This window comes from Rhipicephalus microplus, unplaced genomic scaffold, assembly GCF_043290135.1.
Source record: "Rhipicephalus microplus isolate Deutch F79 unplaced genomic scaffold, USDA_Rmic scaffold_48, whole genome shotgun sequence".
NCBI lineage: Eukaryota > Metazoa > Arthropoda > Arachnida > Ixodida > Ixodidae > Rhipicephalus > Rhipicephalus microplus.
Window position 1 is genome coordinate 549332 of NW_027464621.1, and position 16518 is coordinate 565849.

Here is a 16518-nt window from a genome sequence, read left to right on the forward strand (position 1 = left end):
TCTGGAGCTTGAAATCCCCATGATTCGCGACGTCGCAAATTATTTTTGCTGCGATCGACCTTTTGCTGAACAGTGATTCCGAAATGAACGCCGTTCCAAGCAGCACTGCAGAAGGGTCCGAGGATGCACGCTTCAGCCATGTTCGCTCGTGTGTCTCAGCTATATTGGTGTGTTTTGACGTGCAAAGCATTCAGGTATACGCAGAGGGGTCAATGCAATATAGCTATCGCGAATGAGCATCAGCGAAGAAATAGAATACGTTTGCTACTTGTCAGGTTCTTTTTTACGCTTCCAGATGGCTCCACCTATCCAGCTTCTCGCGGTTAACATGATATTACCACTTTTACGTGGACGCAAAGTCTACAGATGAACTAAAGTTCAACGATACGTGCATGTTACTTGTTAGCAATGATATCCGACTATACGCTGTTCCACTTTTGATAGCTTGTGGTCGTGTTGATGTGTAAGGCATACGTGATATGAAAAGACACCCTCAATGCACTTTTCCGTGCTTCGAACTAGCCGACTGCAACTCACCTGCAACTCACAATTCCCTAACATGTTGACCGACAAGCACACGTTTAATCATGCTCTTTTCTTTTGCCGTTTTTTGAATGGTGGTTTTTACCTTGATAATTTCACGAAATCATTCAAACCGGTGTGACGAAGATCAGACGTGACAAACAGTGCGTTTCCGCGCTTCGGCACCAGTTGGCACCACAATAAGAACACTCGGATCGTACACGTCATCGCTACTAGCGCATCATCACTCAAGATGGTATTTCTGGAATGTATCACACCGAACACGTAGCACTAGTGTCGATCTCGCAAGGCAGTCTACTTTTTGTTTTTTCTCTTCAGCTTTTCTACGCTGCTTGACATTGAATTAAGATAACTTGCAACCGACGGATGCCGTTCTAATTTAGCCAAGAAGACCTATGTATATCAAGCGACCGAATGATGGGCACATCTCGATCTTGAAATTTGATGTCAGTGCTCCTTTAAGGTAACTGTTTCCTTACCATGTGGACAATTGGCCTCTCTTGGAAAATTTGTGTTTGTTTTAATGGAATTTTATATACAGTCGAATCTCGATAATTCGAACTCGAAGGGGCCCGAAAATTTGTTGGAATTAAAAGAAGTCTGAATTAATGAAAGCTAAATAAACGGAGGTCTCTCCATGCAGTGGCGCATGTGCGTTGAGCTAACACATGAGGGGGAAGTTTCAGAAGACTTAAATTTATTCACAAATCACAGGACATCCGTTATAATTGAAGTAATTGGTGATGCGCGTCTGCACACGTTTGCCTTGCAGCAAGTCAATCAATTCCGCACGCAGCTTGCAAAGCATTTCTACTTCGGCTTCAGGATTCTTCTGGCGAGAGGAGTTGCGCGCGGTAATGTCCAGCGGCGACAGTTTCTGAAGACGACGACAACAACGACTGCGCCGCAGCATGGCCAGCACGTGACGAGAAAGGGGGAGCATCTCCATGCAGAGAAAAGCAGATCGGCAATTGAGAGAAAACCAACACTCCATGGCAGCTTTTTTTTTTTTTTCTCTCTTCACGTGTGTCGTTGAAAGGAGAAGGGTTACGTGGCAGGGACGGGAAAGAATGGGGAAGCGTGGCACGGGTGCGTGAGAGACCCCCCCCTCAAGGTGCAGTGCAATGCTCCCACAAAGGGCAAGGGCTGCAGAAGATAATGCCTGTTTTATTTCCTTCAACCGCACATTCATTCAACCCAACGACAGCTTTATTTTTTTTTCCTCTCTCTCTCTCTCTCTTCGCGTGCGCGGCGTTAGAAGGAGAAGGGTCTTTACATGGCAGGGACGAAAAAGGAGGGAAAAGCTTGACATGGGCGCGTCGCAGATCGGCATTTGAGAAACAGCAAACATTCCACTGCAGCCTTTTCTTTCCTTTTCATTTTTTTCACACGCAGCGTTGAGGTGTCGCCGATGCCGCCACGAGATTGGGCGGGGTGCTGAAAGCATTTTGGGAGCGCTGTATGTTCGAATTAACTGTCGCAAGTGCTTGCCCATTCGAATTACCGGGCGATTTCGCCCATTTGGTTACACACAGCATTGACGGGACCTCATCGTGAGTTCGAATTAACCGGAAATTTGAATTAAGCGCAAATGTTCAAATTAATGAGATTCGACTGTAGTTGAAACTCGCTGATATTTCGGGGTTTCCAAGGTCTCTATTAGCCTGCCATGTAATGCAGTATGGTTGTTGCGAACTGATTCTCATCCCGCAATGCGAACGTCTGCTAGCATGCAGGTACGAACATGTGCACTGCTGGTGAAAACGTGGTAATCACATGCAGGCGCGAGAATTTGTACACCTACCAACTCTCCTGTTGTGCTAGAATGACCATAAATTCCCCTAAAAACATCACAAACACCACCACAATAACAAAATAATGACAAAATATGGCAGCTCTAAAGTTTTCTGTCAATCATCTACAGCGTGCAAAGTGCTCCTTCAGTCATTTTTGCTGCAGTACTCTGGTATTATGTGAAAAACCGTACTGAGATTCGAAGGAACTACTAGCTGCCATTAGTTGCAGTGCATCTGCTTCATAAATTATGCAGTGTATATTTATGAGCAAAATGTATGATGATCGACATCTAATAACTTTAACAACAATCATTCGGAGCTGTTCATGATGTTGCTACAGCCCTGAGAAACTGTTTGCTGTCATGAGTCGCAGTGCACCTGTTTCATAAATTACGCAGTGTGTATTTACCTGTACGAGTATGATCGTCAACATTTAACAACTTTAATGCCAATCATTCAGAGCTGTTGAGGATGTTGCTACGGCCCTGAGAAACTACTAGCTGTGATGAGTCGCAGTGAATATGGTTCGTAAATTATGCAGTGTATATTTACCTGCACAAATATGATTGTCGACATCTAACAACATGAAAGGGACACTAAAGTCAAATAACAATTTATGTCAGAGTGAAAGCTCAATGTATGACATCTAAAATGACTATATTGTCAACAAAAGTGCCCTACTTCCCAAGAAATTGAAGTAAATGCACAATAGCACAAGCGTCGCAGTAGGACATTTTCAAAATGATCCCGATGACATCAGAAGGACGGCCTACAATTAATCACTAGTAATCGATCTAGCTGCACTAAATAAAGAACCTTCCATATATCAAGAGACAGCAATAAAATGCTGCTTGTTCATTTCTGCTTGATTCATAGAAAAAAGAACCGCCAATACGTTACTATGGGGAATGGCACGAGTGGTTCAAAAATTCAATTTTCGCGTGGTTACACGGGACAGGTGGTGCTATCTAGCGGGGCGCAGTTGAAACAAAAACGTCTGTAATCTCGAAGCCAACGGCGAGAAATTTATCAATGGCAGTTGTTGCTGCTGTGGCAGCTCCCGCTGCTTTCGGTATGCTGCTACTAGCGCAGTAAAGCCGGGCAACGCTGTACACGGCAACCGTGACGTGAGCTGGTCCGGTCGGTGCGCTTCTAGAGGCGAGTAATTTGAAGTGCACTATCCCGATGAGGATCACTAAAACGTGATTTAACTTAAGATATGCCCTTCCTTGGCACAAAAGTAACACTATGAGGTTTCTGGGTTGCTATTTCAACAATCAGTGTCGACTTAATAATTGCCTTTAGTGTCCCTTTAACGCCAATCATTCAGAGCTCTTCATGATGTTGCTATGGCTTTTAGAAACTACTAGCTATCATGAGTCGCAGTGCATCTGGTTTATAAATTACACAGTGTCGAATTCCGCTATAACGAAGTCCGCTTCATCGAAATTTTCGCCACAAGGAAGATTTATTCATTCTCTGTCAAAGTCCCATAGGGTATAATGCTTCGAAATTCCCTCCAGCACGAACTTCTTCACGGCTGTGATTCCACTTCAACACAGTTTTTGTGGGACAATCACGATCGAAATTATTTGAAGTAGAGCTTATTAAAAATCTCAAAAGTGTTTTTAATGCCTTGCCAAACCAAAGACCTTAATAACATGAAATAAAAGCACATGAGAAGCTGCTCGGAGCAAACATACCGCACGCAACGTAAACTTGTGCAACGTAAACAAGACAGCACGCCGTGGTATATGATGATGATGATGATGAGTGATGGCGATGCAAGCGCTCTCTTCAGTAGGTTTAAAGCTAGAGTTTCATGCACTAATACCTAAAAGGGAATCTGGCGCTAGTGCCTACGCCGGCCCCCTTAGTGGCACTTGTACCCCGATGAGAATTATGGGAAGTACAGGCTTCGGATGGATTATGTTCTTAAGATTTGCGGCTTCTTTTCCGAGTGTAAAACAAAGTGGTATGAAGTTACATTTAATTGAAACTTGCTTCATTTACTTGTATGCAAACTTTATTGCAAAAATGTTTTGCAACGATGCAGCAAAAGTGAAACCTGGGCAAATTTAACCTTCAGTGTATGCATTGCTCTGCCAATGTGTTCCAGATTTGGCATCATGGTTTAATGAATTATTTTTTACAACACTTGAAAAGAAGCATGCTTGTTTTTTCTCTGGAAAGTATGCATTATCTATTTATAGAAATAACAGTACAGTAATAAGCGAGAAACACTTTGATGTTTCGTCTCTTGTGATGCTAGGTGTGTCCGTCCAATTGGTATGCCCTGTATACCCCCAATGCACTTCTGGTTTGTTGTGAAGTTGAGTCAGCGGAGCGTGACGGTGTGTCTACTTAGCTTCGTCATCGTTTTGCAATCGATTTAAAACGATTTTAGGCAAGACATGCTTGTGAAAAAAAACATTAACTCGATGGAATATCCTACTATGGCATAAGACGCTACATCTATGCCCAGTAGTGAGTGGACAACGATTCGTCTAAACTGTCAAATACGACTCGTAAAGCCTCAAAGTCGCAGCAAATTACAGACCTTGTGATCTGAAGCCTCTTTGAACATTGATGGCGCTGCTTCAGTGTTTTTCACCGCACCCCACTACCCGCGCTGCATGAAGAACGAAACTGGAGCTGTAGAAAAAAGTCTTTAGACAGTTCGCTAGCTAATTCTATCCAATCCGAAGCTTGCACTTCCTATGATTTCGATGGCAGTACACAATCGCAGCGCCAGATTCCTCTTTAGGTTTTATTGTATGAAACTCTATAGTTAGAAGGAAACGTGTTGAATCGTGTCTGCGTACGAACAGCACACAATAATTTTATTTTTTAGTATTTTTCGTCATTTTTATGAAGTTTGTGAAACTGTTTTTATTGTCAGGAACTGCTGCCTTATGGCCCTATGTACGTACCAAAATTGCGAGCCAAATCCCGGTAGGATGCGACGAGGTGTTCGGGCGACGACTTCCGGTGCTTCCGGAGTTTGACTGGCTAACTGCACAATGAGCGGTCGCAGGCCTTTCGGTCATTGTTTCTCAAAAGTGCGTTGTCGCAAATCAGCCATGTCCCAGCTGGCGAAGAAGCGCAAGTTTTTGTCGCTCGAAGACAAAGCTCTCATTAATGCCGACGCTGACGCTGGGAGCAAGAATTTGCGAATCACTGAAACGTTCAGGATTGCGGCGAGCTCTGTTTCAACTATATTGAAGAAAGCTCTTTCTTCAGGAACGTCGGCAAAACACAAGAAGTTGATGCAGCCAATGCACGATGCCTTAGACAAGGCTGTCTACACCTGGTTCGTTGAGATACGGGCCAGGAAAATTGCCCTTGTGCGACTGAAAGCACTCTTTTGCCTGCGTGCTCGGCATTGACGATTTTAAATCCAGCGTAGGTTTGCTGAGCCGTTTCAAAGCCCGCCACAATATTATCGGCAAAGTTTTGTGGGTGAAGCTGCTTCGGCGGATACAGACGGTGCCGCCGCGTGGATGTCGGCCAGCCTCGGCAGCATCCTGACAGACTACGATGTCGGCCAGCCTCGGCAGCATCCTGACAGACTACGCACCGTCAGATATGTATAATGCTAACGAGGCAGGCTTCTTCGAGATATTTTCCAACAAGACTGAATTTTAAGGGGCAAGGTTGTCACGGAGGAAACCACAGCAAAAAAAGTATCTGTGCTTTTGTGTGCCAATAAGGATGGCTCAGATGAGCTGCCTCTTTTGGTTATTGAGAAAAGCTTGAAACCACACTCTTTCAAGGGAAATAGGCACCTTCCAGTGAGGTACAGTCGCAATCTTTTTGAGGGTGAACACGGGAGCGCAAGGCTTTCTGTATCACCAGCGCCGTCAGGCGGCAGCCACAACATAGCGCGCACGCTCGAAAAGGTTAGGCCCCTTTCGCGCGCATGATGTCATGGCAGCGTGCTTGTGTCGTCTCTTATCAGTTTTTTTTCTTCTCAATGGAAACTGAATTTTGAGAGGAACCATAATTTTAATGCTTTTAATTCAGAGTAATGTGCTTCTATGCTTGACGTTGTTGTCATTACTTCAACTTTCTGCTTTGTTTAATTTTTCTTCTGCCGTTTTCTTGTCGTACAACAAACAGACACAAGCATGCAAACTTTTGTTTCGTTCAAGTTCAACCAAACATTCATCCGTTCACAAGTAGCATTAGTAAACTAGAATAATTTTGTCTTTCATAATGTTACTATTTTGTCATACAACCCTTTGAAGGAATGACTGCTGACATCCTAAAAAGCAGTGATGCATACAGCGCTGGCACAGTCATGATGCACTCGAATGTCCTCCCATTCTTGTCGAATAGTCACCAGTCGTCGGGTGCACAGGTTTTCGCAACATCGCTGCTTTGATGTACCCCCATATAATTTTGCAGATGTTCACATCAGCGCATTTGATCGGCCAGGAAAGCACGCTGATTCTGCGATTTTCTATACATTCTTTGACAACCTTTGTCGGGTGAACTGGTGTCAGGTCATATTGAAGTATGAAGTCGCCCTTGGGAAAAACGTTGTGGGCGTAGGGCAGCAACACATTGTCTAAAATTTTTGTGCAATATCGTTGCGGTGCAAGCGCACCTTATATGTGACGCTGAGGCCCGAGACCATGGAGGAAGCAAAAAACTTAGAAGAGGCCCTGACTTCACTCGTTGTGAAGCCGGAAGTCAGCCATATTGACTGGGCAAATTCTCCTCTTTTGTTTACATCTGAATGTAAAGCAGAAGGCACGACTCTCTCTCCGGCTCGAAAAGCATGTGAGCTGCGCAGCGCGCGTGTCGTGACGATCCGAAACTAATGGAACGGGGCTCAACACTCTGGGCCAGCGCGACGCCTTTGGAGAAATCATTTCCTCCGAGTATTAACAGCGAGTAACAGCTCGCCGACAACGAAGCAAGTACAAGAGAACGCACGCTAGATTGACTGACAACGGCAAGTGTTTTCACGTCATTATTTCAGCAACTGCAAAGAGAACACAATCTGTCGTGTGCCTTCTATAGTTGCATTCCGCCACGCGGCCGACACAGCGTCCGGCCTCTGTGCCCGTGTTCCGTGTGAAACTCACCGGCGTCGGCATTCTGCGACCGTGGTGACTTTGAGCACTGTGCAAGTGACACTTGAACACGGTTGCTCTAACGTTTAGATTACCAATGCTGGGGGCAAGCATAACAAGCGGAACAGAAAAGGTGTTTTAATTCGCATATGCAAGTTGTTACTGGGCACACACCAAACATGAAACTACGTATGTGCACATGGCCCTCATTGCGTCTTGCTGGGCTCTCAACAGTTTCGTTCATTGTCACAAGCAGGAGCACTGCCCAGCCGTCACTGACCTGCAAAGCGTTCGTTGTCCTTCCGCTTTGTCATGGTGCCTAATGCAATTTCGCTGAACACTTCAATTGCTTCATCCGCGCCATCTGCTGCACGTCGACACATGGATATGTGCTCGTTCTACGCACTGTTCAGGCCCCATGGTGCACGAAAGGTTTTGTAAACGTTGCTAAGAGTACAATAACTGCTAGGAGAACACTGCGTAAACAATAACGCGGCGCAGAGCACGGATATTGTCTGCCATGGCTCAGCATGAGACCTGCGGAGGCATACATGCCGCCACCAGCCACCGCCGCTCACTGCTAGACCAGCTACGCTGCGCAACGTGTAACCATATCAACGCCTCCATTGTGCTCGGTGAATATGGTCGCCATGATGTCATTTCCTCCACAATTTTCACGTAGGGCGCCGGCTGGGCATGCCTTCTCCTATCTTTCCTTCCTTCGTGCCCGAGACTATGCCTCGATACCGCGCCCCACACGTTCACGCAGGTTCGGCCACTCATGCCGACTCCCTGCTCATTGGCTTGCTCATAACTGCATAAAAATCATATTATTGACCATCCTTCACAAAATCTAATGACCATTAAAAAAAATTTTCTTATGTGTTTCTGGTTCTCCAAGCTCGCATCCGTTGGTCTTGACGAGTTGTAAATGTCGACTCGTCCAAGATCATTCGGCCCCAGTCATCTGCCGTCCATGAGGCATATAATTCGGCAAACTGGAGACGGGCCTTGTTGTTTGAAGCAGTGACGAGTGGCTTTCGAGCAGCTATCGAATTTCGCAGTCCAGCTCTTCGGAGGCGTCGCCAGACCGTAGAAAGCGAAGCGCCTACATCTAACTATTCCCGCACTTGCCTTGTGGACTGGAAAGGGTTATCGACAATAGCAGCTACCATGAGCGCATCGTCATCCTCTGTTGTTGCCCTTGGTCGAGGCTTGTGTGGGGCATCACAGAGTCGGCCTTCCTTAGTGAATGACTAAATAATTCTGTTGACGGTCTTTAGTGGCCTGTTCACAAGAGCACCGATGGAGCCCTGTAAATGTCCCTTGAGCCAATATTGTATGATCTTCCACCTCTCTTCTTCAGGAACGTAGGCCATGCTGAAATTCACTTGCTGCTCTGACAGATGCGGTAATGTGCAACAATACATATACGCTCTTCAAAGACAGAAGTCGCTTTTTAAATATGGCCACAAGTGTCATGCGCATGCGGGGCCTGGCTACAGATCATATGGTCTTGAGAAAAAAAGTCACAGCTTTGCCGCAAAAGTGAAGCAATGAATGCGATAGCAACAAATGAGAAGGTCACGCGCAGAATGGCGAGCAGATCGAAACTTGCCCTGCGTATCTCATGCTCAAATGGCGCACGAAACATATTCACAGCTACACAGATGAACATGAATAAGCGTCTCAGTTATTACTTCGCTCTGTCTCAAAAGTGCGCCCTTTTCGCAAACAGATGCTGTGCAATGATTGCAGTGACCTTTGTGCACCTCATAACTACAACAGAATCGTTCCAGTCAAGCCCAACGCGAACCAGGATGTATGATCCTCTCCACCAAGAGATAAGGGCGCTCGAGAGATTGTCCACTCCCCTTCTCTCTTCGGGCCAAAGTATGCATGAGAGTTGAGAACCGCTGCGCGCTCACTGCGCCATTTTGCTGATAATGCTAAAAACGCGATAGTTCCCCTTCGAGATACCCGCCAACAGCGGTAAGTGGTAGATATAAATAGCTTGCTGTAATATGTTGAAGGACGTACCCCTCGGTGGCTCAGTGGTTAACGCCTCGCATTCACCACGCAGAGGTCCCACGTTCGATTTCGCGTGCCGGAGTCTTTTTTCTGGGTTTTTGTCTTTCTTGCGTTTCCATATATGTAGATACGTATTCATATATGGCCCATGACATCGACGCAAATGCCGGCGGCGAAATCCAGCAGAGAGTGTCTATATAATTGTTATCGCAATAAAAAAAAGCATTACATATATTTTGAAGTTAATTGATGAATCATGTGGAGCGCAGTGAGAAGTCACACACTTTCACTAATCCTGAACTGTACGCCTATCTTACTGCGGTACGCACGCAGCAGACAACGTGCTCTTTCTTGCGTGACTTGTGCATGCCAGACACACTGCACATGAGCAATGCTGTTCGTTGCCGCCGCTGAAACGCGCTGTGAGCTCGGAAGGCCACGCGTTCTAGTGTTCACCCTCAAAAAGATTGCAAATGTACATGGCCAACAGCCAGGCATGGATGACCTATAGCAATTTTTGGAGACTGGGCCAGGGAATTCAACCGGAACATGGGCAGGCAAGGCCGAAAGATGTGTCTGTTTTTAGACAATTCTTCCGCGCATGCCATTGAGGGCAAAAAGCTCGAAAACATGCAGCTCAAGTTTCTGCCCCCGAACTGCACGTCCATCATTCAGACGCTTTACCAAGGGGTCATCCAAAGTGTAAAGAGCAATTATCAAAGGTCTTATTGAAAGGCTGATTTTGAACACTCGGACGGGACGCGAGACGAAAATCGACCTGTTCATGGCGCTCCCAATGATTGCTGCTTTGTAGTGCGAGATGGGGAGCGCTGCAGTCGGGAACTGCTTTCGCCATGCCGGGTTCGCAGTGCATAGGGCCAGGACATTGGTTTCTGTGACTTAAGCTTGCAATGAGGACGAATTGCCCGACGAAGCAATTGCAGTCGCATGGGCAGGCCTGCAGGAAAGTTACGTGCCTGCCTATGTGGATCTTAATAAGTTCCTCCAAGCCGACGCGGACTTGGTGCGCGAGGAAGTCACTGATGAAGACATCGTAAAGAGGGTACAGAAAGAGAGTGCTTTTTCAGATGAATATGAGATAACTGCGCAACGTGATACCATGCTACCATTGACTTCATCGGTGCTGGATGCAAGTTTCCCTGAACTTGTGAAACAAAAAAGTATTAGAGGGCTAGCTCAGAAAAGTGTCAAGGTTCTGAAACAGTGCTTGGCAGGATCATAAACTGTCATATCCGAAAGGTGTCTTAAAGGTAAACATACTATTTTCCAAAATCAAAATTTCTGAATGTTGTGGGAATTGAGGTTAGCCCGCTGCCTTTGCGTGGGCTTTGCCGCCTTTTCTGCCGTTCTCATGTCCAGACGTGTCTCCCCCCTCAGCTGTCTGCTGCGCTAGGAGACCGGGGTGACGTTTAACCCCCTCACCCGGTAGAGGATGTTGACTGTGGCGCAGTGCACTGAGAGGTTTTCGCGCCCTGCGTCGAGAGCGGGCAGATACTCTCCGGGACAGCAGACGGTGAGCCATGCAATCTTTTCGCCCGTCAACCCCCGTCGCTCGGGTCTTGTCGGACTTCGCTGACGGCGCCTCGCGCCCGAGGCGAAGGCTCACCTTTTGTTGCCCCACTGCGTACGCACGGCCGAAGGGCGGCACGGTGTCCTAGTGCGTGGCCTAGCTATGCCAACCCGTCTCCCTCCGAAGCCAACGCGAGCGTCTTTGCCCTCGCTTGACCAACCGGGCCTTGGTCCCGGTGTCTCCTCCGTGGATCACCTTTACCACGGAGACGTGCTCGTGGCACCCTGTGTAGTACTTTTACGCCCGTGGTGTGGATAAGTCCATTTGCTTTCCCGCCGCGACTTTGCAACGGGCTGTACTGCGTTTGGTGTTGCCACAGACAATAAAGTGTTGCGACTTTGAGTAGTATCGTGTTCTCGCCACGGCGACGGTTAACGGGTGCCTTGTGCTCGCTAAGACCGGACCCACGCTAGTGCCCGTACTCCTTCGGGATACATGTCACTACAAAGTTTACCGTGTGTAATTGGCGCACCCAGATCTTGGAGCTGGATTTCCTGGGAAAAAAGTGCGTCCAATACACGAGTAAATACGGTATTTGACAGAGATCTATCTGACTTGATAAAATTGCATGAATGAACAGACCGTCCAGCCACATTTAGAGTGATTTGTAAATTCGATAGATTCAAAGCCAGCCAGACGGTCACTCCCTAAAGATATCGAAAGGGTCTTGAAATGTTCAGCCAGTTCTTAATTTTAATAATAAAAACTGTAGCCTAATTGTGGCTGGAGGGTCTGTTAATTCGTACAATAGAAAGATGGATGAATAAGTTATAATACACTTATTTTTCTCTTTATAGTTAAACCAAATTTTTACAGAAGGAACATCTTGATGATTGCCAAAACTCTTTTGGAACTAAATCGCAAAGAAGAAGCAGTGACTTACCTAAAACAATGTGTCAACACTCCCACGAAAGCTACAGAAGATGACAAAAAGGTATGCTTTGCTTTCTTCTGCTGTAGTGAAATGCCTGAATGTACTACCATCTCCTGCAGCCTTTCTGCACACATTCACGTAGACCACAGCATTAGATCATGTTCGTCTGCCAGTATGTAAAACACTACATGCTGTGCACAATTTCCTTGCTGAAAAACTACATATTTTGAGGATGTTTGGCATGCAGCACTCTATTACCTTTTTTTTTGATGGCTGCAGCTGATCAGTAATTTCGATTTTAATCTGCCAATTTGCTTTTACGAGAACAGTGACAGTTAACTAGATAATTGGGTCAATCCTTACAATCTGTCCGAGCTGGCTGTGTGCCAGTCTCCAGTTATTACTTTTCTTTATTAAATATATAGTTAGTCTGAAATAAAGTGCTTCCTCGGAATTTCTGTGAAAACGAGGGCACTGCAAGTTTGTCCATTTGGTGACATGCTGGGTTGCAGAAAAAAAAATCCCCCCAAAGTTGAAACTGTCTTTTACTCTATTACATTGTTTGCACTATTCTGTGGGCAGACGAAGTTCTGTACCAGAATTACTATACAACACCATTTTATCTTTTTTGTGGGTGATTTACTTGTAAAAATTACAAAATTAGGGAATCTTTCAGGCGTCGTCTACGAAAAGAAAACTGCTGGCAACGCCTATAAAATGCTGGCAGTGCCTATCGTCAGCCAAAAGTTTATTTGTTCAGGTTCTTACGCATAAGCCAGGAATTATGCTGGAATCGTACAATGTAGCACTGTGGCCTTTGTTTGTGCCGTAGCAGTTATTTACAAAAAGGTAGAGCAATGAGCCATTATAGAGAATGACAAAAAATATGTCATAAATTTAGAGAGCGTATACAGATGCCACGGTGTTCTCCAGTGATTATGGTGCTCGGCTGTTGACCCGAGGTCACGGGATCGAAACCTATCCACGGTGATCACATTTCAGTGGAGGTTAAATGCTAGGGGTTAATGTGTTTATTGAATTTAGCTAAGCACATTAAAAAACAGGTCGAAATTTCCAGAGACCTGCACTATGGCATACCTAAATCACTTGGTAGTTTTGGGACATAAAACCCAAACCAAATGTAGACCCAACATTCACAAAAAATTCTATTTGGTCAGGCTGCATTGCACAATTTTATAGTGGAAGCTTGATTGATGCGCAGTGAACTCAAATATGAAAAGCTATATTCACTGTGCCAAAAATAAGTATCAAAAGACGTGGTTGCAAATCAAGATTTGTAGTTCTTGAAAGCTTTTAGCAGACTTTCTATGTAATCTAGTCTTTGCATGAATGTGAAGGGTAATTATATGAATATACAATCACTGTACAAAAACGAATAGCATAACTGACTTGTGGAGAGTGCCAAAGTGAAAGCACAACACTGTACTTGAGTGCACTAGTGCATTGAGAGTAACAAGCACATTCCGTTTTCTCTAGCAGAGCAGGCTGGTAGCAACCAACCCATTATTATAAAGTTTGCAAGCTTCGCCAGCAAATGGTAGGTTGAAACGGAATTATGAAAAAAATAGCTGCTTAGAAAGCGAGCTTTGAAAACACAGAGGGAGAGAAAGAGAGACAGACAAACAGACAGGTTCGTGTGTGCAGCCACAGTACCACACAATTCTGTTATGAAGTATGGTAATGTTCAGATGTATCTACCAGGTGGGCTTTAAAAAAGGTTGCTTTCTGCCAGCCAACATTACGTGGAAAAATGAAATGTGCAATTTGGTTACTCTGGCCGCCAATCGCATGTGCTAATCTTTTTTCATGGAGCCTACAGATGACGTCTTTCTTTGTGCAACGTAAACATGTTCAAGCTGTCCCCCACATCCCCAGGCTGAAAGCACTCATATATTACAAAACTTCTAAGAGATAGCAATTGAAGCTAGAATATATTTAACAAACAAGTTGCCATGCATAGAACAATGCATAGAACATGCATTGTCATATTGTGTAATATTGTGGCACTGCAAATTGAGCAAAGCCAACAAAATCAGGGAAATGATCTTCAGTTGGAACACATTAAACGATGTCACAAGTTTTGTGGGCTGGCTTTGAGGATGATTAGCTGTAATATCTCTATGCAACAACCCTGCATACTTGCAATGGAACCTCAATGGAGTGTTCTTATGTGGATATTTTCATGCTAAAGCTTTGCCTCAGAGGGTTATAAAACAGGCATAGTGGATGGCATCTTCTGTAAACATTGCAAGAAACTCTGGCAATTAGTGTCCCTGGAGCATCAGCTAGAGATTGTGTCAAGCAAATATTCATCAACGAGTGCATATCTAGAGATTGTGTCAAGCAAATATTCATCAACGAGTATTCAAATTGTAGTGGCTTCTTGACTCATGTTGTAGGTTCACACATCTCATTATGTGTAGCCTTTTTGTAGCATTATGTATAACTTTACCATCATCAAAACATTGTTCAAATTATTCATGGGATGGTAATAACAAGGGAGACTGCATTCATTTTTTTATGGTGGTTTTCATACGTGTGGTGCTGAAACTGCAGCACCAATTACACCAAGAAATGCCAAAATGTGATGCACCACAAGGTTGCTCTTCACATTTATTGTACCACTCCTGCTTTGATGCTCATATGATTGGTGTAGTTTCGACACTACATGTTCTACTGTCTCTGTCACTTAACTAATTTTCAGCCTAACATAAGGGTGGGCTTAAAATGACTTTCAAAGAAATCCTTTCAAGTGCCATTGCAGGCATAGTGACCACTCAAATAAAATGCTGAATAATTTATAAAACCAAACGAGCGTAACTTATCTAAGCTGTTGCCCAACTGGTTAGTATGATCACATGCCTATTCTTGTACATGCATTAGCACCTTCTGGAATAAATGTGAAGGGTTTTGAAGCGGCTTCGCACAAGAAGTTGCATATGTAGCTGTACCACTTCCTTTAGGTGTGATCTATGGGGTTTCACAGGGTCGGAAAAAGTTTGCCATTATGGTAGGTGTGGGGAATTTCAGAATGATTGAAAGAGGCCAAAAAGAGCTTTTGAAAGATTTTGCAAAGACTACAAGAGGGGTATTTTCTCCATCTGGTAAAGACAGTTTTTCTGCCTGCAAAATGCTTTACACTAAATTACCCCCTTCCCTCCCTTTTTTTTAAATCTTCATCGATATGATGCATTCCAATTTATAAGGATCATAATATTTGCAGTGTGTGGAGGTTTGCATAGACCGAACTGCCTTCCCCAAGTTAGAAAAGATGCCAAATTTATGCCGCATCACTTTTCATTTCATGAGAGTCTGCGTTAAAGATCTAGTCACACATTTTACACCGTATTTACAGGCCTATTTTGTATGTACAGGTTCAAAATATGTACATTGAAAGTTCTTAGCAGCTATATGACAAATTGATTTTATTTGCAATTGTGTTGTGGGAGACCAAAGAAAATGCTGTAAAAACAGCTTGAGAGGACTTGGCTGCCTTATGCACACAATGGCAATATATTGGTTAAGAGGAAAATGATAGAAGAAAAAAATTACAACACATTTTACATTCTGAATTGCTTTGTGATGCCATATTGGCCTTTGTTGCTGTCACTAAAACATGACAAGATTGGATTTTTTTTTTATTCTTCGCCAGAAATAATCTTTGCTAAATAGTTCTCAAATGCTCAACCAGTTTCTTCTGTGGCTCTTTAAACCCCTTAAAGGAGCACCGGCATCAAATTTACTCATGTCAATATTTTACCACTTCTCCACAGAAAAAAAGTGACGTCAGGCCCTGCTGCTCCGTAAACATTTCGTCTGCTAGGGGCACACATTCAGTCATGCCTTGTCACCTGCACCGTCATCGTCGCCGTACAAAATGTTGACTAGGGTTGAATACGACCATCTGGAGCTTAGACGTCGTGAATCATTTTTGCTTCGATTGACCCTTTGCATAACAGCTATTCCAAAATGGTTGCCATTCCAAGCAACAATGAGGAGGTGCCCGAGCATGCATGCTTCGGCCATGCTCGCCCATGCGTCTAAATTAGCTATATTGGTGTGTGTGTTGTTCTGCACAGCATTTAAGTATACGCAAAGGAGTCAGTGGAATAGCGGTATAGGGGAAGCGCACCAGCGGGGAAATAATTGAAAATACGTTCCCTGCTGCCAGGTTTTTTTTTTTGCGCCTTCAGATGGCCCCACCTATCCTGCCTCTCACCGTGGCGGAGGCAGTAACTCGGTATTACGCGGACGCAAAGAAGTCTATGGAGAAACTAAAAATCACTAATAACGATACCTGCGTGTTACTTCTTTGCGATTATATCTCTTTATACGCCACTCCACTTCGATAGCGTGTTGTCATGTTTGCGTATAACATACGCATAATGAAGACACCCTCATTGCGCTTTTTCCGCGCTTCAACTGCAACTCACAACGGTTCTCCGACACCCTGACTGACCAGGACACGTTGAATCATGATCTTTTCTTTAGCCGATCTTTTATCGGCGGCTTGCATCTTGGTAATTTCACGAAATCATTCAAAGCGGTGCGACGAAGATCAGACATGGCGAGTGAGTG

The 16518-nt window shown here is 44.7% G+C and overlaps 1 protein-coding gene across 2 annotated transcripts in view; it reads left to right on the forward strand.

The window, feature by feature from the left end:
* Positions 1 to 16518, forward strand: part of LOC119177277 (nuclear receptor coactivator 5) — a 284872-nt gene that overhangs the window by 266292 nt on the left and 2062 nt on the right. For both annotated transcript variants that reach the window (XR_012889295.1, XM_075884802.1), the window contains one exon: positions 11843 to 11979. Coding sequence is in view for 1 of the 2 variants with exons in the window: in XM_075884802.1 (XP_075740917.1) it covers positions 11843 to 11979 (137 nt within the window). In the remaining variant the exon portion in view is untranslated. The remainder of the gene's footprint in view (positions 1 to 11842; positions 11980 to 16518) is intronic.